The sequence below is a fragment of the Sylvia atricapilla genome, chromosome 5, assembly GCF_009819655.1.
Source record: "Sylvia atricapilla isolate bSylAtr1 chromosome 5, bSylAtr1.pri, whole genome shotgun sequence".
Taxonomy (NCBI): domain Eukaryota; kingdom Metazoa; phylum Chordata; class Aves; order Passeriformes; family Sylviidae; genus Sylvia; species Sylvia atricapilla.
Window position 1 is genome coordinate 32,426,655 of NC_089144.1, and position 26,102 is coordinate 32,452,756.

Sequence of the window (26,102 nt, forward strand, 5' to 3'; positions counted from 1 at the left end):
GGCAAACACAGTTACACAAAAGATCAAAGGTAAATTAATTGAAGCATGTTTGCATGGCTTCATTCTTAGAATCAGTATCTCCAATATTCATAGTATTCTGTAATTTACAGGTCAGATAAGCATAATATCATAGTATTAGACTTGGAAAATATTTCTGTAGTAGGGAAGAATTGTGTCATGCTTCTACATGATTGCAAGGAAGAAAAGAACTTCAGGTTAAGATGACTAATAAAAAAACTAAGAATGAACAGTTTCAAATGCTCTTCATTTCAAATTAATTCGATTATGATAACTGTGTACCCTCTTTCTGTCATGTAATACCTATAAGTCACAGTCTCATGAAAGTGCATTTTAAAATATTTATGCTTTATAACCGATGAATCCAAATGTTTGTATTGCTAATTAGCAATATGTTGGCTTGCTCTGTCACTGAAAATGAAAGCTTGAGGATTTGCATCTTTATTTCCCAAGTCCTGCTAACCAGCTCACAGAGAAGAATCTCATCTACTGCATGTGCTACCCAAAAAAACAAACAACCAACCAAACAAAACAGAAAAGAACCCAGGAAAACTCCTATTTATTTCTCATCTCATCTACAAGACACTTTTATAGATCTATCTCTCTATGATCTGGTTTTCAGTTGCTGAAGAAGTTCTGACCCTATTTTTGGAAATGTTCCCATCTCAGCTAGCAGCATGTGGAAGAGGATTTTAACCACTTGTCTCCTGTAAGAGTCCCAGTTTCTCTCCAGGGTCCCACAGAGGCAAGGGCAAATGAATACTCACATTTCTGGTCTGGAAGATGTCACTTGAGGGTGTTCCATCATACTGCAAGGGTGAAAGTTGTTTCCCAGTTTCCTGGCTGGTTTCCCAGAGCTTGCTAATGTGGGGCAGGAGTTCCAGGAGTGTGAGTTCTCTGCCCTGCTGCCAGCCCAGCAGCAGTGTAGGCAACCCCTGCCTATACCCTCCTCCTGGGTTCAGGAAGAAGGACACAAGTGCAAGTGTCCTGCTGAGTTTTTTACTCCCTTGTGTCCTTGCCTTCAGCAAGGATTTAAAAACTGTAATGGAAAGATACACACTGGAACTCAGTCATGTCAGTGCTTGCAGAGTTACTATTGCCAAACCAGCATGTCTTCCCAGTGGGAATTAGAGTGTGCTGAGGTGGCTTTTCCCTACACACATAGAAAACCTGGCTTTCCCACCCAGGCCAAAAGGCACATGGACTTTGAGGCACACAGAGTTTGTTCCCGTTTTTTGCATGAACATGACATCTCTGGTGGGAAAAGGCCATTTTTCATCAAAGAGGTCGTATCTGGGGTTTTTCCACTAAGCCATTACATTGCTTTAACTTTCCATTTAAACACTTGTGAAGGAAATATGACCAGAACCAGTGAGTAATTTTGGTGCTCATGCTGAAACAGTCATTGATGGCATCCACACAAACCATTTTACACTGATTATATTCTCAAAGTTTTTATAATTGAGTAGTTTCTTAGGGAAAACTGTACTTCACATGCAGTATGTAGCAGACACACCTGACATGTCACTCTCCTTTTCCTTATTCTTCCTTTTTACACCATACAATATTACCAAGAATTTTAGCATTATTCTTTCCCCCTCAACCTGTCCTAACTCTTTGTGTAATGAGGTAATTCTTTCTATATTGTACATTGACCTTAAGATTGTATTATCTGAGTATCTTGAGAGTTCTGCCTAATGAGGGATTTTCTCACAAATCTACCTTTAAGAACAAAGGATATGGAAAGGTTCAGCATGCACAGATGGGACACAAAGAGAGATTAGATGCAGAGATTTTTCCCCTCTTTATAAGGCCAGAGATATCATCTGGGTGTGAGGAGGTAAATTGATCTCTAGGCTCATTCTGGTTTTGGTCTTCCTTGTGACACGACTGACAAAGGCACCCAGCTGGCAGAAGCTTCACAATAAGAGCCCCCTCAGTTAGTGATAGCATCATCAACTCCATCCAAAACAATATGAGGCTATTACAGGGCAATGTTTTGTACTTGCCTTTAAAGAAAGTAAAATCATGAGCTAGTAATGTGGAGGTATCTGCCGTGATCTTAAACATAATACTTGTAGACAGCTGTCTGCAGTACATGTGCACCAATTTGAGCTAAAAACAATGAATAAATAGTTTTCTGGTCCACATATCAATGGAGATAAGGGCAGTGTTCTTGATATTCTTTATAGCATGACTCCATGGTCTCCAGAAATTTGTTTTGTATTGGCCACAAAATTAATCACTCTTGATCAGATGGACACACGTGCATTGTAGTTACATTCATGCAGATGAATTCCATCTTCGTGTCATCCAGCTGAAAATGCCTATATTAAAGCACTTGGCTCATAAATTTGGAAAGAAATGAGATTTTGTTGTTCAATTGCACTATGCCTTACACTATGCCTTGCATGAGACAGAAGAACAAACACTAATGATATATCTTAGGTTGAAAGAGAGGGTCAAGATGGGATTCTTCATGGTGCTTTTGATCATCTCATTTCATCTCATCTCACCTCAGTACAGTATATTTAAATTACAGCTTTTCAGGGGAATTGCCATAATAGATGAAAGAAAACCCAACCCCCAAACAAACAACAAAACAACACAAAGATAGAACTATCTCCTCATTTGTCATATTCTATTGAATTTAATAACATGTTACTAACTGATAAGCCCCAAACCCATCCCTTTAATAGAGAACATGTGTAACCATATATCACAGCTTAAGATTCTTGAGCCTCTGATCATCAGCTTCATGGTGAACTAGGTTATCAGAGAGATACAACTAAATCCCTGCTCTTTTCTGTTGAAAAAGACAAGTACAATTTGGTTTGAGAAATGAGATTATATGTAGTCACACAAATGCATCTTTTGCTTTTGTTTATCATTTACTGTATATAAGTCCTTGTTGCCCTGACTACCCTGACAATCTTTGGAGTATTGGAGATAGTGGGGTCATATAAGGAATGAAATCCATGTGAACAATCAAGTGTCTTACTGAAATCAATCCTTACTCTGTCCCTACTTGTAACACTTGGAAGCCATTCCTTTGCTCCCATGGAAACCCTGAAATGTCTCACATTTAGAAAATATAATGGTGGCTATTTAATAATGTTTGCCTCTCTGGAAAAGGATTATTCAGATTAATTGTGTAGAAAATTAATCTGACGACTTGATTTCCTTTTTATTTGGATCTCAGCCAACAATAAAGTGAATTGTTATCTGTGGTTTCCTCTGAGATGATAGACACATACAGTATTTCAGAGGGTGCATTTTTCTATGTCTACCCCAGTTTGCAGATTTCTCACTCCGAATAGATCTGCCTGCTTTACAGTGAGCCAGGACAGAGCATTGGCTATCCTAATTTTTTGGGTTTGATACACTGTTTTGTACAGCTATTACTCTTATTTAGAAAAACATTTGAGCAGCACCTAAGCAATTTTCTCCTTTTGATATAAATGCTATAAAATGACATGCCTCCTAGTCCTCCAGATTCTTCATCTATTACTTCTTGCTTCCAAGTAATCTTCAACCAAGAGTTTTCTAAAATACTGGGAAGACTGTTGCCTTTTAGTTTGAAGATTTAGGAATCGATTATGGTATTTACCCTGACTATCACGTTTTTCCAAAAAGGGGAATGATATTCAGGCTTTTTCCTTTCTCCTCCAGGAAAACTCTGTGTCTGCTCATATTTCCCACAGGACACATTTGTTTTGGGGCAGCCCAGGCCCAAACCAGTCACATGTTAAATGCTTGACTTGGAGAGATCACTGTCCTTTTTATAGACATTGCCTAGTAGCCATGTCAGCAGAGATACTTAGATTGGTAAGGAGCTTCACGCATTTACAGTTCCAGGAGATAAGGGACTCTTTTTCTAATTGCATAAAACATATCTTAAAATTGAAAAATGGAAAACATTTTGATACTTTCAAATAACCTTTGAGATCAGATGTTTTATTTGCTCTCTGAGTCACTAGTTCATCTCTCTCCCAATATTCACTGTTGGTTTTTTATCTGATAAGATCCACATTCCTTCTTCCAAAAAGACTTTGAAATTAATGGGCTTTAACGACAACCCTGTCTGCTGCCGCCCCTGCGGTCCCTGTCCCCATTCTTGCTACCATCATTACCAGAGTCAGGAGAGACTATGGCAGGGACAATCACAGCAGTAACAGTGGAAGAGGCTGGTACAGTCACTGCCAGTCTCTGGTTACCTGTTCCTCATCTTACAGAATGGGCTTTGTGCCCTGGACAGCCAATGTCAATTTTGTCTTGTTTTGCTACATAGATGTAAAAGCTGATGGGACACCAACAGACTGCATTGCCAATGCTTTGCTAAAAAAGGAGTATTGAACTTGTACATATACTTCTTAGCCATCTGTCCTGTAAGAGCTTATGGATAATCATCATTACCCTGAACTGAGGATGAATAACTTTGGGTGTCTTTTGCTTGCAGAGCACTGACAAAGTGCTCTATCTCAAAGCCTCCTCTTCTATCCATCCCCCTGAAAAACCAAATGTTGGAAATGGGAAAAATATTTGGGTTGTGGAAAAGATTCTTCCTTAACTGGAACAAAGCTCAGTCATATCAGACAACATGTTGATCCAACTAGAAGAAGAGAGACTTGCCAGTCTTCTCACCCTACAGCTGAAGAGAGAGCTTTGCACTCCTGACGATGCCTCACAGCCTTGCTTTTCAGAAACTAAGTAATCTAATGGACTGTATCAAAAATTCAGCTGAAATACGTCCTTATGGAGAACTAAGGCTAATTTGCATGTAAACTGTGACTCTAAGCAAGTTTATACTAGGGCACATCAAATTACTGAGTAGTTGTACCAAAATAGTGATAGTGTTAACACTGAACTGGACCCGGGGCTTTCTGCAGGACCAGTCCTGGGAGAGGCAGATCTGTGCTGGCTGGCTCTAACGAAGCTCAGCTGGAGCTAGTTGTGACTGTTGTTTTCTTGCTTTTTGCAAAACTGCACAAACCATTCTGCATGACTTACCATCTGGACCTACTCTTGTGTGGGGGACTGTTACCTGAACTAGTCAGGACTGCTCCCTGTAGAGCAGCTGTGATCTAGTCTGGGACCTTGAAACTTGCCCATTTATTTATCCAGTAATTCCTTTACCCAAGTAGCAAGGGATTCATTTTCCAGTAAAACCCATTCCTAAAGAAAAACATAGAAAACTAGCTTGTAAGAGTAACTAGAGCTCCAACTAGTGTCTTTCTGCCTCCCCAGTCTTCCGTGTACAGAACGGAATGAAACTTGTGCAGACACTTCTTTTAGAAGAGGACATTATATTTAATTAGTCCTTTTTGTAGGTGAGGAACTCGGCCTGGGAGAACTCTCTAAGAGTATGGGGTTTTTTTATGCAACAAGTAACTTATTTCAGCAGAAGCTCTATTTTAAGGCCTGTGTTTGCTTCCGAATGCTGGGTCACCACTAGTATCTGCCCCAGGACAACATCCATCTCTGCAGGGCCTTTCCTTCTGCCCTGGCTTCCACATGCATGAGTTGGAAAGGAGCATGCATGCACTTTAGAAAGGTCCTTCAATCTGGAAAATTTGGAATTGGCTATAAGATTTTCTACAGAAAAAACGTTTGTCTTTGAAATACTGGCCATGCATGAATTTGTGTTTTCTTGTAGATTTTGGTCCTGATGTGGTAATACAAGGGGGAAAAAATCAACTCTTTTTCTCTCTGTCTTTTCTTTTTTTTTTTTTTTCCCCAAGCCAACAATATGTTTACTTGCAAATTTAAAAAGAAATTAATAATGAAAAGACACTTTGGGGCAACTTAGCTTCTTATATAAATGAACGAAATCCTCTCCATCTTCTGTATCATCTCCACTTTTGCCATCTAATTGAATTTAAAATGCTTGAATTCTAGTAACGCTAGTAAAAACAACAGACTACAAGCTCATCCATTCAATCATGTTTTACATTAGAAGATAAGTTTTTAAAACAAAAATATCAAAATAACCCCTCTAGAACATGAATAAGTGCTCAGTTACATGTTTTTACAATACTAACAGCATATAGTGGAAAGCTGATTGCACATTCCTTCTTTGTGTCTGTCCTTCATGCACTATGTATAATAGAAAAAATTTAGCTTTGTTCACTCCTTAAAGTTTTCAAGGACACAGCTTATTAAATTAAGACATTTTGAATTTTGTAAAATATATTTAGCATTACCAAATACATTTCTGGCCCTCCAAAATCTAGACAAGTAAAGAACATAAAATGCTTCTGATCAAAAAAAATTGCAGGTTTATTAGAGCAAGTTTCCATGTTTTAAACTTGCAATGGTTTCACATTTTTATGTGAATTTGCTTTCCCAATTTTTTCTGTTTTCATTAGAGCACCCTCATGATAACCCAAAGTGGCTTTTAAATAAAATATCTCCACAGATGAACAATTCAAAAATATTTGCTGTAGCTTCCAACACTATAATTATGTGAAAAAGACAGTATTTACAAAAATTCTGGAAACCAAATATTGATAAATTGTGTCGTCAGTTTAATTACAGAAGCTATAGGACACTCACAAGGGAAATTTATGCTGACAAGCCCCAAATGTAAGCTTAGATTTTGTAACATATTTTAAAAAAATGTAAATTTATACTTTGGGTCTTTGGTTTGCTTTAATACATACACTGGTCATTACCCAGTTCATTTTTATTATCAACAATATTCTACACACATTTTTTCATTATCTTTTCTGTTTGAATGTAAAGTATAATAGAAAAAAACCCCATTCAATTATGCAAACATGAAAATTCTGTTAGAACAGCTAATTGGTTTTTAATACAGATTTCATGTACAAAGAAAGTAGTAGCACAAACAGAAAACTAGTCAAAGGATAGTATACTTAATTTGAAACACTTGCAGTTTCAGTAACTGTGAATTACCTACTTGCAACACAGTACACATAATGTGCACAAACACACACACAACATCACTGCATGCATTTTTTTTTACTAAAATATAGCTTCAGGTTCACAAACCTTTGTCCAGAGCTGGTGAGAGCTGTAGTCACGTTTGTATATTAAAGGTGGTCAAAAAGATAGTCTGTTGAATATAAGCTGTTCCTCCACACTGTCCTCTGGGTTCTAGTACTTTGAACCACAGCAAATACAAGGAAAGAAGAGAATGGAGAGAAGATTTTCCTTAGTGACAAAAAAAAATCTTTTAGGTATAACATTCCCTATTCTTTGCCCAAAACAATCAATAGCGTGCTTCTGGAGTGGTTTAAGATTATCTTATTCTGCACCTAACTCTATTAATTTCTGCTACCATTATTGAGCAGACGGTGGCACCATCCTCAGTGAAAGCCACACACAGTCTCCTCAAGCAATTAGAAAGAAATCTTGTTTGTTAGGTTTTGGTGAGAAAGAAAGAAGTCTGCTGCTGAGCTTCCTCCTTGCATGCACATTATCACTGCTCCATCAGCCAGCTGGAACTGTGTCAGCAGCCCTGCAGAGGGCCAGGGGAGCACCTGGATTTCAGGATCCAGCAAGCTCAGGAAAACAAAGCAGACAGAACTTACTCAAGGAGCTTCAAAATCCAGCCTCAATGTAAGAGACAGGCTCCAATGAAAGATGTAATAGGATTGTTCACCATATAAATGAACTACAGTCAGCTCAGCTCATTGTATTGAAAACAAGCACACCTTGAATGCTTTGTAATTAGCAAATGTGTTGTGATGACTTTTTATTGCAGTTTACTGACAATTTTTAAGACTATATTTTCATTAGCTGGCAATAAAAATAATACTAGGAGAAGACAAGCCCACAACATTGACAATTTTTATATGTTCCCAGAAGACTTGTTTTGATTCTCAGATCTGTGTCTTGAAATATACTGGTTCCACAGCTCTTACCAAATGGCTACACCCTCCTGAGCTCATAAGGATATTTGCTTGACAAGCAAGCAATGTAGCTTGATCATAGATGTCTTAGAGAACTAAAAAAGAAAAGATGGCATTCCTATCAATAAAGCAACTTTTCTTGGTGCAACTGTTTGTAATGGTGCTGAGCTAGTCATAGTGTATCATACTTATTTATCAATATATTTTTAAAGTTAGTTTAAAAAAATTGCAGTAGGTGCAACACACACATGCACACAAATATGCTGTATAATTTCTATCAGCATGAAGGGAAAAGGAAACATCACCCTAAAAATGAAACCCCACAATACACATACAGACATCGACAGCACTAAAAGATTTGCCTTCATAAGCGCTGTTAAATTTCACTGTCTGAGAGCTGCTAGACCTTTACAAGATGAAGCATCATGAGCAACTGAATTCCAACACCTCAGAGTCTGTCTAACCTCATTCCTTATCTGGATGGCCAAGACTTTCCCCCAACTCCTTTCTTTTAATGTTTAAGACTAAACTGTAATCTTGCTTATATTGTCTTCTTTCTTCTTCATCAGACAATCATGAGAAGACTTATGCATTAACACTAGAGAGTGGAGTTACCCCAATGTGTGAACACTTCATTACTTTTACTGTTTTAAGCTGCAAGAAAAAAATGCACTTAGTATTTTAGAAACAGACAAAAATTTAAAATAAATTCTATTTAAAAAAATAATTGCTTTATTGTTGCCACACCTGCCTGATCAGCTGCCCAATTCCTAAATAAAATATCTCAGAAAATAATTTACACACTGCAGCATAGCTTATCAAGCAAGGTGGCACTTTTTGTCTCATGGCCATCTTAGTCATTCCTTGGTACCATGATGGTGCCCTGGACTGGCATAAAGAGCCATGCCACAACCTTCCCAAACACTGTGACGGGACTGCAAACCCTGCCTGCCCTGAGGCCTGTCTCACGTTGGAATGGGGATGAAGCTGGTCGATCTGGAGCGGGGCATCTCTCTCCATGTGTTTAGGCTATGGGTTGGGCTTCTGTTGTTGGTGAAAGAAGTCTGTCGCTTGCTATTGCTGTTTGAATCTTCTTTACTCAGCGTTTGCTTTATTTTTTGGCAGCAAGGGAAGCTCTGTAGGCAGTCTTGGAGAAGGTGCCCACTGAAGAACATGTAGATCCACGGATTACAGCAACTGTTCAGGCTGGCCAGCAGAGCCGTAACAGTAGTCGCCGTGTTTTCAGAATCTGGGGAGGGAGGGAGAAAGTTATTTAATCATCAAAAGAACATTTGCACTATTCAGTCAATTGCTTCATTAACCATTGGATTTATTTTCCTGAATATTCGAGTTCTAAATGTTGAGCTGCAGCATTTGAAGGAAATAATGAGAACATAATCAGTAAAGGTCTTATTTATGTAAGGCTGCCATTGAAGCCGATGGGGATTTCTCTGAACAGACTTCAAAAAGCTGTGACAGAATAAGTTATGGGGTAATCCATCCAAAATAATGATTTAGTCACAATTCCATTGATGTGTACCCATGTGTTGATAATCTTCTTCTTTAAATACTGAAAAGTTTTTTTCCAGACCCTGGGAGACAATGGTAAAATTTCCACTACTTTCAATAACACTGAATTTTGCTGTATATATTTGCATGCTGAAAAGTGTTGATTGCTCAACTAACCACTGGATTGTCCACTGAATCTGATTTTGGAGGCTGAACAAATTTTACTAAAGGAAAAAATGGAACTTAGCACTATGGCGTAAAAAAAACTATTGTGTTCTACCTTCAATAATGAGTTAATACTTAGATTAAATACTCTAAATATGTATTTAGTCTAATCAATTATTAGTGACTTTTCTTTGTAAATACTGAATCTTCAAAACAGTATAATTACTGTGTTATGCAGTTCCACAGATTTAAAGAATCTCTTCAAACAAATTTACCAAATACCCATCTGTTCAATTAGATTTAATTTCCTTTGAAGAAAAAAAAAATCTATTTGTTCACTGCAAGACTTTCTTTCTCTATAAAGATCTGCGTTATAGGCTTGACTTTAGTCCTGTATTAGAGGCAATCAACAGTCTCACTACAGCAAGTGATAATTTGGGGATATTAAAAAAAATCAAGAAATTATGGATTCCGACATTTTGATTTGCTGCTCTCACATTAGGAGGAAATAGAATATATGTCACTATGCTGTCTGTCATTACCTATGTGGTAGCTTTTAAACTCACCAATTTTTTTCAGCTGTATTGAACAGCGGGACAGATATCTCCAAAGCCTGAATTGCCACTGATTCATGAAAACCGGTGACTTGACTAATGGAGCTACTCAGAGCTGACTGCCTTGCTGAGAGGAAGGGTTCAGGGTATGCTCAACCCTACTATCAGACAGCAGGTACAGGAAAGAAGACGTAAGAAGTTCTCTCTTCATGTAACTGCTCCGGCACATGTGCGTGCATGCTTCTCAACAATACTAAACATTTCTAAAGTTTTCCTATCGGCAGCTTCAAGAGGACAAAAATGTCGCTGGTTCAAATTACGGCAGCAAATACTGCGGTTTTGCATCCGCTCGTTTTGCTCGGGATGAGAAGGCTGCGCAGGTGCCGCCGGCCGCCGCTCCGGCTGCTCCCGGGACAGCCCGGCCCGAGCGCCGCCGCCGCTCCCGGGGCCACCGGCTCCGGGACCACGGGCGCTGCCGGCGGGGCGGCCCCGAGGCGGCGGCTGCCCAGGGCTGTCTCTTCTCCCCCAGAAGGGCGCTCAACCGCGATTCCTCGGCGGGAGAGGGACCCGTCCGGGGCCGGGAAAGCGCGCCTCGGTCTCGCTCTCCGCTTCCGCGCCCCGTTTTCCCCGCGCTCGGCTCAGCGCTGCGCAGCGCCCCGGGACAGCCGGCTGAGCCCCCAGCGCGACCGGGGGCTGGGGACAAGCGACGGCGTCACCTACCGACCCAGGGGAAGCGCTGGTCCCAGACGGACCACATCTGGATGGTGAAGAAGGGCGCCCAGCAAACGACGTACACCGAGACGATGACGAAGGTCATCTTGACGGTGCGGATCTTGGCGCGGGAGATGGTTTTGACGTTGCTGACACAAGGGGCGAGCAGCAGCCCCCGTCGCGGGCCACCATCATCACCTGCCCGCCGCCCGCCACCCGCTGCTGCCGCCTCCCCCTGGCGCGTCTTGCCCCGGACATTGCGCCAGATGCGGTAGCAGATGAAGCCGTAGCAGATGATGAGGATGAGGACAGGTGCGATGAAGATGCCGCCGGTGATCCAAGTGATGTAGGCGCGGGGCCCCCAGGGCATGATGAAGTGCGCCCAGCAGTCGTAGACCTGCGAGCCGAGCTCCACTTCGCTGAGGGAGAAGATGAAGTACTGCGGGGTGCTGAGCAGCAGGCTGAGCGCCCAGGCCGCCGCGATCATCCCGTAGGAGCGCTTGGTGGGCTGCTGCAGCGTCTTCAGAGGGTGGCAGACGGCGATGTAGCGGTCGGCGGTCATGGCCACTAGCATGTACGCCGAGGCGAACATGCCGAAGACCTGCAGGTGCTTGACGACGCGGCAGAGCCCGTCGGGGCCGTGGAAGCGGTGGGTCACCTCCCAGCAGAGCTGGGGCAGCACCTGGAAGAAGGCGACCACCAGGTCGGCCAGGCTGAGGTGGCGGATGAAGAGGTGCATGCGGGACGCCTTGCGCGGCGTGCGCCGCAGGGCCAGCAGCACGCTGCCGTTCCCCACCACCGCCACCGCGAAGGTGACGGCCAGCACCGCGATCTCCAGCTTCGCCAGCTCCTCGTCCCGCCCGAAGGGGTCCCAGCCGCCCAGGCTGCCGTTCGGCGACCCCGACCACGCCTCGGGACTGGGGCTGCTGCCGCCGCCGGGCTCCGCCGCCGCCCGCCACCGGCTGCCATTCCCGGGTGAGGGCACAGCCCGGGGGGAGCCGGCACCGCCGGCGAGGCGCATGGAGGGGGCTGCGCGGTGGGGCCGGCCCGGGCCCCCACGTCCGCACGCCCGCCTTTCCCCCTCGGGTGGCCCGGAGCGCCGGGCCAGGTGCCTTTATCCCAGGCGGCAGGAGGCGAGGCGAGCGGGAGCTCCCGCGCCAGTGGCTGCCCGGCGCCTGACGCCAGCCCCCTCCTTCCCCGGCAGCCGCCGCCCGCTCGCCCCGCCGCGGGACCGGGGCCGCTCCGCCCCGCCGCGCTGCGCCGGGGGAGAGAGGCACCGACCGCCCCTCCCGGCCCCCGGGCTGGGACAGCGGGAAGGGCTGACGGGCCGGAACGCTGCTCCCGGCGAGCTCCCTCACGGCCAGGGAAAGCAGCGCTTATAATTGCGAGTAAAATTGCCGTAATCATGCAGAGCAAACGGAGGTCTGTTAGCATCAGCCCGCACAACGCAATGTGGCTTCTAGCCGAGGCCAAGTGACTTGTCTGTGAGAGGTGATGGTTTGGTCCTGGGAGAGTCCGCCTGGGCCTTTGGCATTTATTACACTGTCGTGCGGGAATCAACCCCGGATAAGTAAATTACTAGCATAAATAGCGCAGAGTTTCAACGCAACCCAATGTTTCTGAAGGTTTTGGGACTTCACCTCATCTCATCCAAAAGTCATCCAAGCCTTAGCATAGGCTAAGCACACGTTTCTGCAAGTACAACCAAAATCCCCACATTTACTGGAGAGTTTCTGGCAGTGGGCCATTAAAATTCTTGTTTTAAACATGGTTTAGAAGAAGAGTTTTCCTACTCTTGGTAGAATGAATGGACTTGGTGAAAATTTTGGTCCCATTGTCATGAGTGTGTACTATATCCTGATTTCACTGGAACCTGAATTTGACCCTTCATTTAGAAACTCCTTCTTTCATCCACACAAAAACACCTAAGAACATAACAAAGAAATATTGTATTAGATACCAGCCTTACTGTGTTTTTAATAAACCTCCCTAGGTCTCCTCACAGGTGATTACAGTTAAATTCAGTTTCAAAAAAATGTGTGATTTTACAGAGACAAGAAAAAATGGGGAAGAATGAAAGATTAAATCTTACTTCATTAATTAAAAATATTTTTTCTAAAATTTTTGACTCCAGAATAGTTTTAAAGTTTAAAATACGAGATGATAGGCTTCTGAACATGTTAGCATCACGCAAGGCTTTATCACAGGGGGTTTGCCACTTTCTGGGCTTGTTAGCCCCTGAGAGGGTATATGCACCTGCCCCAGTCTATCACTACCCTTCATTTGCTTGCAGATCAGTGGCAGGGGCTTAAGAGGACACCTGCTCCTATAGTGCAAATAGTCATCATGAGTTTTCCAGTTAAAACTGCAAACCTTCCCAAAACCTGGAAATACAGACAATAAATGTGGTTACCCTAAGTTTCTAGCAAACTTATATCTTTAAATATGCTTTTGTTCCAAACCTTGATTTTTATGAACAGTTCAGTGCATTATTCAAAGCTTAGTGCCTATTTGTTACATTAGACCTGGGAAACTGCTGAGTGTGACTACAGGTTTCAGGTCAAATAGAGAGGGGAAATTAAAGTTGCATATCACAAATCTCACAACACACCACCACTACCAAGGTTTCTTTCATCTTCCTTGCCTGTCTGTCTGACATGCTTTAAAAGAGTTGAATGTTACATAAATGAACAGTGTTACTCAGGAAACTCTGCTAGCAGATTTTCTGCTGTGCAAACTATGCGAGGATAATAAAGGTCTATTCACTGCTGGGTATGTCATCCATTAACAGAAGAGATGATATTCAGGTTTGACAGACATATTTTTAGTGGCTAGACAATAAGATAAAAGTGGTTGTATCAGTTCAGGATACTGAGAGTTTGTCAAGCTCACATCAATTCAGAAATACTCCTTTTCCAACTCATTTTTTGTTCCTCTGACTGGAATTTATAAGGATGTTTCCAGAGCAAAAGGTTGGAAATATCATTGCACAAGGCTGTACCTAGTGATTACATACAATGTTAAGCATGACATTGATAATAATTTTTACTGTGTTTTACTCCATCAGACAGAAACCATCTAGGGCTAGTCTTGATGTATTTGTTTGCTTCCCAAATTGGTCAAAATTTCTGGTTTTATAAAGAGTATACCTAAAGAGGCTGTTGCAAATCCCTTTGTTTCAACAAACCTAGGTAAGCCAGCAGATAATTTTATTTATATCTAGTAGTTAAAAAATATCTTCCAGACAAATTCATGACTCCTAAGGTTTCTATACTAGATTATTCGGCATCTAGTCTGATCTTGGTTGTTTAATCCTTAGAGTATTGATGTTCTTCAAATTAATCAGTACTTGTAACATTCCAAAAAGAGAAAGATTGCCACTGGGAAGGCTGACAGAGGAAATTAACATTTTTGCCCTGTGATTCATATGGAGTTCAGGTTACCCTCAGTAAAGGAAATTGAGACTGCTGTTACAAGACACCTTTATGTGTTCTCACTAGGCACACAGCTTTCCATAGAACCAAGAATGGTTAGGATTTCTAGCATGTTCTCTGCTGCCATACATGTTTCTGTAAAAGTGCTTAAAGGTTGACAGGTATCTTTCTCAATGCTGAATTCACTGAAGACTGAATGGCTTCTGTAAAGTACTCAAAAACCTAACAGGAGCATGATCCAGTGTGTTGCCAAATGCAGCTATTTTCCACTCATTCCCTGCTGTTGTGGTGGTGACTTTACCTCCAGACTTAGGCTCTTCCTCCAGGCAAAAGAAATGCTCTGAGTAAGTCAAAGACTCAAGATTTTAGTCCTGGGAAATTGATGATGATTTGTATTCAGCAAGATAACTTTTAAGCAGAAAATGGGAGGGCTTTCAGCAGAATTTTCTTCAGGAAAAATGGTTGTTTGGGACTTTAGTTGAACTATGGTTGTCTGCCAGGTTTTGGGAAGAGTTGCTCTAGTAATCAGAAATTAATATAAGCAAAAAAAAAAAGTCAAGCTTTTAAAATAAATTCCTCATGCAGGATAAGGGTTAAAGCACTGCTAAAAAAAGATGTCTGTTTGTTTGTAGAGTATTCAGCTGCCTTGTTAAAAAGCACATAAAACATCTACATAGATATGAACAGCTGTCTCCTGCAATCTGTCTCCAAGTTCAAAGTATCTGTAATGCTCCCTTTGACTGACACAATTTAGTAAATAAGGATGAGTGTGATAGGCCTTCCCAGAGAGCCACAAGACTTAGATGCTCCAGATCCCAATTTTTAAATTCACAGCTGTGGGAACTAAGCATGGGGAAAAGTAGCCTATGTGCTGAACGAGTGACTACTAAAAGCCAGGGTCACCAGGGAGGCAAGCAGACATACCATTCATGAAATGAAATGCAATCTGAAGGCAGACAAGAGCACACAAAACCCACCAAGCAGACTCTTGAAAAAATGCCTTGTTGGTCCCCTATTTGCCTAACTTTTGGGCTACCACCACAAAATCAGTTGAAGAATTGACCCAAACTGCCATCGAAATAGATTTCAAATCTGAATTTAGGATTCTGAAAAAGCTGTAATACAGGACCAAGAGACAGGTGAGACTAAAGGCCAACTCTTACTCTAGAAAACACAAAATTAAGAAAGCATCCATAAAAGACAGAAATTCAGAATTAGCCCTCAATATTCAGCTTGCAAAAGCCCAGTTCAGTGTTTAGAAATGTCGATAAGTGGCCAGAAACAAAAGAGCTTTAAGGTTATGCCCCAAGTGTTCCTTTGCTTGTTAACTGGAAGTATAATTGGATTCTGGTATTTGTATACACAGGAAGTCACGTCTGGCCATGCCTGTCATACTGCATTTCTTTTCATGGTGGCGTGTCATGATTTAACCACAGTCAACAACTGAGCACCAACAGCTGCTCGCTCAGTCCTCCCCAGTGGGATGGGAGAGAGAATCAGAAAACATATGAGTTGAGATAAAGACAGTTTAATAGGTAAAGCAAAAGCTTTGCACACAAGCAAAGCAAACCAAGGAATTCATGCACCACTTCCCACAGGCGGGCAGGTGTTCAGCCATCTACAGGAATGCAGAGCTCCATCACGCACAGCAGTGAACTTCGGAAAACAAACACCATCAGTCTGAACATCCAGCCCTTCTTCCTTCATTCCCCAGCTTTATATGCTGAGCATGAAATCACACAGTGTGGGACACCCCGGGGTCATTTTGGGTCAGCTGTCCTGGCTGTATTCCCATCCAGCTCCTCACATGCTCCCAGTCAGCTCACTGGTGGGGTGTCCTGAGAAGCAGAAAAGACCTCAACTCTTTGTAAGTGCTGCTCAGCAGTAATGAAAACATCCCTGTTATCAACAATGTTTCCAGCACGAATCCAAGATGTCGGCACATACAAGGTACTGTGGAGAAAATTAACTCTATCCCAGCCAAAACCAGTGCATGGAGGTTGACTGTGGTATTCAGGCAGTATTGCAGAGGGACCTGTCCAGATACATGACAGGAGAAGCAGCATGTTGCTCTTTTGCCTCTTTCCTTGCATCTTTTGATGACCTGGTTGACAGCAATGAGGGCCTATCCAGAGTTCAGCCTTTCCCCTGGAGAAGTGTTAACACAGCATCTTGTCTGGATTTCAAGGCAGTGAAGGGAATGAGCATTTGAAGGTGTAATTGGCCTTTGTGTGTTTATAACCTTGTGGAAGAAACATATCAAAATAACATGGTGAAAGCTCCTGCCTTTCCCCATTGAATCATGTTGATCAGATTTTTAACATGTCCAAGGCACAATAAAAATCTCTGTGAGACAGTTTAACTAGAGCCTCAGCCAGCAGATCTCTCATTAAATCTGAAGAATTAAAGACATTAATCGATAAACCCACAGAATTATTCAATTTTAGTCATTAGCAGAATAAGAAAAATTTAGAGCTGGCTTCCTGACATTATGCCTACCTGGTGAAATTGTGTAATCTCAGAGTTTCCAGACCTGAAAGAGACTTAATATGCATTTGGCACTTCTACAGATATTGCTTCAGTGTTTTTACTTAAAGCACATAATCAGTAGCTTTACCTCTCAGTTCTCTGGTTTCAGAGATGTACAATGTTCTTATTCCCTTGAACAAGTTTCTGTATTACTCCTATCTAGAATTTCATTCCATATGTAACCTAGTGTGGTGGGCTGATGGTGGCTGGACATCAGGTGTCCAGCAAAGCCATTCTATCACTCCCCTCCTCAGCTGGATAGCAGCTTCTCACAGAGGCTGTACCTCTTGTCCCCCTTACCAAAACTTTATCACACAAACCCAATATACCTGCTGTTTCTATCACCATGTTAACACCTACCTTCCTTATACCTTTTACAAATTTTGACTTATCCAAGGGCAGCTTGTTAATGACTCTTGTATTCTCTCTCAGTTAACATACACTAAGCCAAGCCAAAGAAAACACTTCATAAGGTTTGGCAAAAGTAATTAGTATAAACAAACTGAAATGAAGTTTAAGGGTTATTTCTGTGATATCTTCTCAGAAAGTATTTTACAAAGTGAGATGCAACTCTCTTTAAAAATCTGTAGTACTAATAAAGATTCTGTTCGGGCATTTGAAGTAGTATGAAGGTATACAGAAAATTTATGCATAACAATTTTGCTGAGAGATTTAACTACAACTGACAATGGCACTATCAACTGATTCTAGAAAATGATGAATTTGTGTAATAGCTAATCATTGCACAAAACTGCTTTATTTATCCCAGAACTATGCATAGAACTGAAAGCATATTGTGTTTGAGAATACACTGGCAGAGCATTATTGCTTCATAATTCTGACTGAAAGACAAAGTCACTTAACATTTATGGAATAAAAGGAATAATGCTTCTGTTAATGACAAAATTTATTTTAGTAGCTATTACTCAGAAACATATTCTAAAGCCATTTAAAATGAATTAGTTTTGAAACTGCATGTATGTAATTTTTCTCATGATGATTATTTTGAAGAGGCTGCTGATATGCAATGTTAGTGGTTGATGCAGAATACTAATGCAACCATCACATAAAGAAAAGCACCTCTCAAATAATTTGTACTGAAAATATCGCAGCAGCTGCATTCTCACCAGCTTGGTAGTTCAGGGTGCTATAATCACAGTTATTTCCCCACTACATTCCTGAGAAGTAGGATCAAGTTTTTATCAGGCTGGAGGAGGTACAAGTGCCAGCTAGTGTTATGAATTCTTGTACACATTTATTTTTCCAGTTTCTACAGGACTATCCTCTGTGAGACTGTTCTCTCCATATAAAGCCCAATTCTCTTTGGAAGAAAATACTTTAACCAAAATACTTCTTCATTAGAATGCTAATTTAAGGATATTGAAGGCTGTGGATACATTGCTGTCTTTTACCTAAGCTGGGGCCTGCAATGTGTTCAACATGAAGAAACAAAGAGCACATTCGCTATGTATTTCCAGTGTGTCTTCTTTTACCATGTTTCCTGTCCCTTTCTGAGCCAACAACAAGCTGACTGTGGTGACAGCACAGGCTCTTATCTGTCTCCAGAGAGAAAACAAAATAAATAGTGGTATTGAGGAAGGCAGAGAAGAATCAGACATTGACAGAGAGAAGAAAGCTGAAACACAGGCCAGGGAGGTAGGCTGGTTTTGGAGCTGTCTGTTGGGTAATGTGTGGGCATGTGAAAGGATAATCCAAACAGTGTGATGGGCAGCAGCTCTGTGTCTGAGGCATGGCCAAGAGATTCCCTGGTACCTCAGCCTTAGTTTTACACACTGATGAGGTAGATATAGGGGTTAAAGAAGACCAACAGAAGAAAGGAGAAAAAAAGGGAATGGTAAATTATATTTAGATGGAGCACTGACAATCTTGGCTGCTGATTTCATTGTGCGTTTGTTTGGTTTTTTTAACACATGTGGGTACAGACTGATAGTTAGCAGCCCTAGATAAAACACGGCCTGAAATTTGTGTAGGTATCCAAGCTGCTGTTGCATAAATTGTATTATGGCAAGTACTTAGACAGAGAGAACATAGTGATAGTAATTACTTCAGCTTCAGGGCCCCTTGAGGTATTCTTGCTTTATACTTCAATCTGTTATGGTTTATAATTTTCACTCCAAACAAGTTCTTTACCTGGCAGTTTTAAGCAGACTCTCTTTGCACTGCCCTTATCATCATATTTAGCAGCTCTATATCATCTAACAGTTTACTTGTTCCTTTTATGACCAGAGGAAAAATTTGTATGCTTCTAAGATAAAGAAGGATAATATAGCAATAAATTTTAGGGGATAGGAGGTACTAACAAACTGGCTAGCATGACATGAGAGGAAAAGCATTTCCATGAGATACAGCCAAGCTATAAGCCAAAGTATACAATTTTATGTCTAGTGAATAAACATTTTTAATGGTTTCTGGGTAAGTTTTGCCATTGCACTGCTTATGCTTCATTTTCCAATAGCTGGGTTAGTAAACCATGTGAAATGGCTTTTTTTGACTAGAGAAAATAGATTTTATATTTTAATTTTTTATCAGTTATACAGGGAAGAATGGAGGTGATTGCAGTAGAGTAGCTAGATCCAGATCTCAGAGCAGAGGAGTAAAGAAAATTTGAAACAGAATTCTATAGCTGGAGTCCAGTACATGGAGTTTTTCTCTGAAACTTCCATAAGCTTCTAAGAGCATTTACATATTAACCTTTTCAAAACAAAAGAATAAAAAGCTTTTCCTTGCATTTCTCCAAAACTAAAAATGAAATCTTCATAGAACTGATTGTTATGGAAGGCTTCCATTAGTGTTTGCTTCCGGTGGTCTTTCCTGAATGCTTGTATCATTTACTGAAAAGTAAATTGCACTATTTCATACTGGTTGTGGTTTTCTTTTCATCTTTTCTAACTGGTATGGAAAACACTGTGTTGCATATTTCATCTAGTAGAGCCATGGGAACTACCAGGGGAGTATGTATAAGGAAGGATGTTACTTACACATGTACAAATACAACAGCAACATCCAGAACAAGCCTTCAAATTAACTAGCCTTCAAGCCTATCTCATTTAACGACATTGCAACCACAGGAACGGCAGTAAAATACTTGATCCAAAGTCACATTTGTGCTTAAATTCTTAGACAGTTCAGACCTTGAATAAATTGGGTATGGTGTATGAAAGTAAGTTCATCAACATTACAGACTTTGTGTTTAAATTGGCTGCCGTTGATGTATTTCAGTCCTTCAGGTCCCCTGTGTACAATGTAGGAAGAAAGTCTTACAATACATTTGTGACACCTATGCCGCTGCTTGTAAGAACAGCGATTTTCTCTAAATTCTTTCACCTTCAAGAGTATGGGTCATCATTATCTTATTATCTCAAGTGATTTCTAGGAAATGCTTGTCCCTGTTTTGAACAAGGAAACATTCTTCTTCTGTTTCTGTCACTATCACTGTCACCACCACCACTAGTATGAGAGAAGATCCAGTTAAAGAGAGATGGCCTCATCTTCCCCAGGAGGATGAGTCTGTTAGTAGGGGGCCAAGTGTGTCTCTACAGTTGCCACAGAGCACACCCATTGCTGGAAAAGTAATTAAACTCTCTATTAAATAAAGTAGTATTTTTATTAATATTTCAATGTATTTCTAGGTAATATTCATGTTGATAGGTACTAATGGTATTTATTAATTCCTCTAAGTTATTAAGATGAGTAGATGAAATGAACTGCCATTTGCAGTTCCTGAAACTGCCATTTTCAGTTTCAGTCTTCAGCCCTAGTAGGAATGGAGCTGCTGCTGGAGCATGACTTAGTGTAGTCCCCTATTAATACAGCCCCCCTTTCAGCTACTTCGTTATCACCTTGTGCATTACATACATTTCCAAATTATGCAACTAGAAAATAACTTGCCAACAGGAATCAGAAGATCATACAGAAGTCTGCTCCAGCCCACTCACTAGAAGAAGGATCAATATCAGATTTCCAATCCCAAAATATTGTGAGAAGAAAAGTTATAGAGACTCTGGAGCTAACAACTTCTCTTTACTCAACAGGTTTCTACAAGAAAGGCAGGAGAAGACAGGATGACTACAGAGCATCAAGATGAGCCAGACATCTAAGATGGCATTATTTCTTCAGCTCAGAGGCATCAGGTAGACTATAACTTCACATGAGAGTTTGCCTAAGTACAGTACAGCTTTTATGTTAAAAAACTTCCTTTAATAACTGCAGTGTGATGTAAAAATGCCACTTGATAAATATGAGCAGCAATGCCCAGTAACAACTTTGTATCGTGGAAGCTGACATGTACTAGCCTCAGCAGAAATTCTTAGCAACTATTAGTTTGGTGAAGAGTACATTTTTTAATTTGTCATTTGGAGTGACTGCTTCAAACAGTTCCATAGATGCTTTGGAGAATACTGATAATAACTAACAAATTGACAGATGTGCCTGAACAGGATTCAGAGGAGTCATTACGGTTTGATCTGCTCTTTCTTGTTTCTCTGGATGACGATGCATGTGCTTAAACAGAATTACTCTGCATTACATTGAAACATCCTTACCTGCCTGACAACCTTAATAAAGTTCCTATTAAAATCAGTGGGGAAGGACTCTACATAAATTTGGAAAGTGCAGTAAGGACTGGCTTCACAAAATTTTAGCTTCTATGGTTGTGCTGCAGACGTACTGCAGACAGAGAGCCAAATTAGTATTGGCTTGTAGATTAATTAAGCAATACGGTCTTCCACAGCATCATTATGCACTTTTATGTTCACAGCTTTTAGTTCATCAGTATGCAAGAACTTTGATTTTAAAGTGCATGATACAAAAACATTCCCTGATTGCTCTGCATGAAGAGGAAAATTCTCTTTCTCATTACCAGGTTCACTTAGCAGCAAAAGCTTTTTTCTGAAAAGATTTAGTTTATTTGCAGAATAAAATATTTCTTCTGTAGTAGGAGCAAATCTAGATGAAAATTATGTTGAACTATACAGACCTCTTTAGACTTTCTGGAACCAAATGATGAGACAATTGCCAAAGAGCTGTTGTGCACATTGCACAGTACTGTGAAACAAGCAGGTACACAGGGCAATAGGAAGAAACAGAATGAGATTTAATACAAGCTAAAGTCTTAGTGGCTTTGTTTCACTTCCAAGAATGTGAATTGAATTTTTTCCTAAATGCATTGGGATCTATGGATACAGAAAGAACTTTGGCGTAACAGGTGATTGCACAAGCAGACTGAGCTGTCCCATGTATGTTCTGTCTAATCTAATGTCTGCTAAGGAACATTGCAGATTTCCTTATGATACTGTGATCATATCCAAACGGTTTTTTTATGAAAACTTAAAAAAAATTACTTCCTCAAACAAAATTATTAAATGTTTGCAACTATTAAAAGAAATGCATACAGCATTTCCCCCTTGCTTCTTTTTAATAGATTTCTTCTCTCTCTGGGTTTTATAACAAAAAAAAAAAAAAAAACAAAAAAAAAAAAAAAAAAAAAAAAAAAAAAAAAAAAACAAACAAACAAAAAACAAGAACAACAACAAAACCACACCAAAAAAAAAAAAAAAAAAACCAACAACCAAAAAACCAACCAAAAAACCCACTACACAAGGACTTGGAGCAACTTGTATGTGTGTTGCAGATGCTGCAGAAGAGGCCTCCTGCACTTTGCAGAAGATTATCTAGAGTTGACCAAGAGTTTTCAATTGTTATCTCTTGTTTATCATTTGTGCACTGAATCAAGACAGCAGTGAGGCAGGTGTTTAAATGCTCCTGCAGAACAGAGATGCTTTCCCAAATCAGGAGCTCTCATACCCAGCCCCTACATAAATGCTCTTTGTTCTCTAAGTCAACACCATGCAGTAGCTAAGAAGCACTGTAGAGATGAAACATCTTTTTTAGAGATGAAATAGCTTAGAGATGTGAACTATTTGCCAGAATGACACAGGCCTAACACTTTGGGAACTGAGACAAATTTACAAGTATAGCATCACAATTCTTTTCTTGTGTTTAATACATTAACTCAAATGTCACTTATACAAGTAAGTGAAATCTGTCCTGCTTTTACTGTGCATTTCGCAGAATTCAAGCTTTGATTTAAAAATAAAAAACACATAGATTTTGTAGGTACGAGAATATATCCCATTGAGGCACAGGAACTACTTTATAAATTAAATCTGGAGACAGTGTATAACAGTGGAGCTGAGAAAAGAGTGTGTCTCTCTAAAGATTCCAAATCTGGAACCCATTTATGACTTCAAGGGGCAATAAACTTGCATATAACTCTTTTACTAAGGGAAAACAAGCTGTTTCTCTTGAAATCTGTTTTAGGGAGGGAACAAACTGTGCTGAGGCAGAGTAATGCAGGAGAAGAGACAAGAAACAGGAAAGAGGGAAGCAGAGAATAGAGGAAATGAGGAAAGATCAAATTCCATTGCCCATAATGAAGAAATAGCAGAGGATTTGGCTGTAATGGTCAAAGGATAGAGGAATGCTGCATATAGGAAAAACCTTACAAAAGGAAGGCCTTGTAAAGTCATGGCTCAGGCCTGTTACTTCAGCTAAGTAGAAGATGACTATGGGAAAGTGGCTCAGTTGAATTAGAGATAAAAAAAACAAGTTACGTAACCACCATTGCGCGTTCACATTATGGCGTATGGTGGTTGGTTGAATTATGTTCGTTATGATTTAAAATTATGTAGCTGATACTGGGCTTCTTAAAAAGGCCTGGTTATTGCAGTAAAATGGCTCTCCTCTGCACCTGCCTGGGAACTCTGTGTCACTTTTCTTCACACAGAGGGGAGGCAAGATTTGTAGGTGGTATCACTACTAATGATTTGTATCAGTTGTTTTAATTAATCTTTTTATCTTTGCCTACCAATATAGCCTCTGGTACTGACAACCACCAACATTTTATGTCAGAAAGTTTGATTGTCTTGGGGTTTTGCTTATTTACTTTCATTTGTTGAAAGTATATTAAGGAAATATTCACTCCTAATTTTTCAGGATTTCATGAAAACCCTTTAATCTAAGCCCTCAAACTTTTCAAATTTCTGTGAAAAACTTAACATCACTTGCAGGAGAAAACATAAGTGAAAATTAACATTCTTTTTAGACGAGTCATTTTAGTACACATGATGTTACATTGAACATGACAATACTTTTCAAGAAAAAGATTAAAGTATGAACTACTAACTTACTGAATGGAATAATTTTCTACCTTTAAAGAACTGCCCTGGCTCACAACAACTTCTCTTCTTATTGCCTAACTGCTTAGCTAATTTGTAATGATTTCCTGCCACTACCTCAGAAGAGGAAAATTCATGGAGCAAGGGGAATCACACTAAATATACCCTGAGTCCTGTGATAGGGATCCCGCTGGCAGGAGCAGTACTGCAGCTTTATGAAGTCTCCTACAGCAAATACAGCAGATGAAGTGCTGAAGAGTATTTCAAAGAGTGACTAGATATGCCTCCAAGATGCTGTCCCATGGAAAACAGGGAACAAACTCAGATGGATGCACTGATTTCTCAACAAGGATGAATCTATCAGGCACCCCCACTTTGCTCAGGGTTACTCCAAAAGCAGGAGTTTGCATAGTATCACTTCTCCAGTGGAGGCAGGTGATATTCTAAGCCTTAATGATCCTCCAAAACTACTGAGGGTCAGAGCCAGCTTCATCTGGACTTTGTGGAACTTCTGAAGTCCCAGCATTCCAGATAGGGAATGTCTGTCTGCCATTCATCATCCAGAAGCAAGATGTGATACCCTCTGGATAATGTGGCAGGTTCATAGTCTAGGAAGACAAGACTCAGAAGTGAGTTTCCCTGAACAATTCAGGTTGAAACTTTTATGCAGGGGCCACACAGAATTATGGGTTGCTGTGGCAGAGCCTTTGAGGCAGGACAAGCTGCAGAGGAGGCTGCAATAGTAATTGAGGGTACAATGAATCAACGTCGGAGAGGTGCAGAACTCAAAGGATTCTGGGGTCCATCCAGGCACAAAGTAACTCAGCAATCTGACAATAGCCCAAGCAAATTTCATCTTGCACAGAGGGGACAGGAAATATTTTGTGAATTTGCTTTTGTTATGTAGTTCAGAGAGGCATGGCAGAAAATGTGTGAAGACAGCAAATAGTAGTGGGGACAAATTGCTGGAAACAGGTGGGAAGTGAAAAGTGAAGAATCTAATGGAAAAGTAGGGATGGAGGTGGCAAGCAAGAAAATGCTTGTCAAAAATACAGCAGAAATAAGAGACAGTGTGGTAAGGAGGGGTTGAAGTGACACTGTCAGGAACACAGACAAAGGGAGAGAAAACAGATCTGTTTCTGACTCTTCTTAGGATAAGGCATAAGGATATTATGGCTTCTGTTGTAGTGTTTGCTGGGGCTGTGATGGCAACAGATGGCGTCGTGTACTACTTGATGGTGTCTGTTGCTGAGAGAAGGGGGAAAGCAAGGTCAGAGTGGGTGCACAGGCCTGAAAGACATTAATGATGCTTCTGCTATGAGGTGCTTCCACAGATTGTCAGGCATTAGCAGCGACCATGACATGTCTGTATCCCAGTGTCTGTGTCCATCTGCCCAAAACTCTATTCCACTGAGACCATGAAGGATGCAGGATCAATTTCAATGTGTGAGTGGCCTGGGTTCAGAAGTGTTTAGGACTCTTGCCAGGGTCATTTCAAGTAGACACATAATTTGGATGCAGCTACCTCAGTTTGCAGGCAGCAATTTTCAGTATACAGACACAGACTAAGCTTGCATTTTGGCCATATGGTCAGAAATTACTCTCAGGCTCCCTCTGATTACTAATATGGTTACAGACCTGGCCCTCTTGCAGACAACTGAGTTTATCTAGGACAGAACCAGCCTCTACTCCTTTTCCTGGCTGGTTTGTCCTCTCTGCAGTTCCCTGCATTGATCACCTGTATATGGACCTCCACATTCATTCTGCTGGCTCTAGCTGACTTAGGTCATCACCTATGAAAAAGTGTTACCTTGAATTTCCCACCAACTTTATCCCTTTATAAGTCACAAAGGGCTTAAAACAGCTTAGTGACTATGAGCTCTGCTCTGTAACTCATTGGTATCATGGCCAGAGCCTGGAGAGAAAGTGACAGCAATGTGTGTACATACGGAGTGGTAATACAGCAGCAATGGCAGTGGAAAGCATTGCCTTACTCAAGAACATCCTTTCAGACCCTATGAAAATGCAAAGAAGAAGGGAAAGAAAGAATAATTTAGAACAGCAGGTGAAGGTCAAGTTCACATGCTTACAACACACACTCACTTTCTC

At 40.9% G+C, this 26,102-nt stretch overlaps 1 protein-coding gene across 1 annotated transcript; it reads right to left on the bottom strand.

Moving 5' to 3' along the window:
• Window positions 1-8,019: 8,019 nt before the first annotated feature.
• On the bottom strand, window positions 8,020-11,855 carry AVPR1A (arginine vasopressin receptor 1A). Its single transcript, XM_066319099.1, has 2 exons — window positions 10,844-11,855; window positions 8,020-9,144 (listed from the first exon to the last, which is right to left on the bottom strand). Exons 1-2 carry the CDS (start codon window positions 11,853-11,855, stop codon window positions 8,861-8,863), a joined length of 1,296 nt encoding a protein of 431 aa, XP_066175196.1. The 3' UTR covers window positions 8,020-8,860.
• Window positions 11,856-26,102: the final 14,247 nt, after the last annotated feature.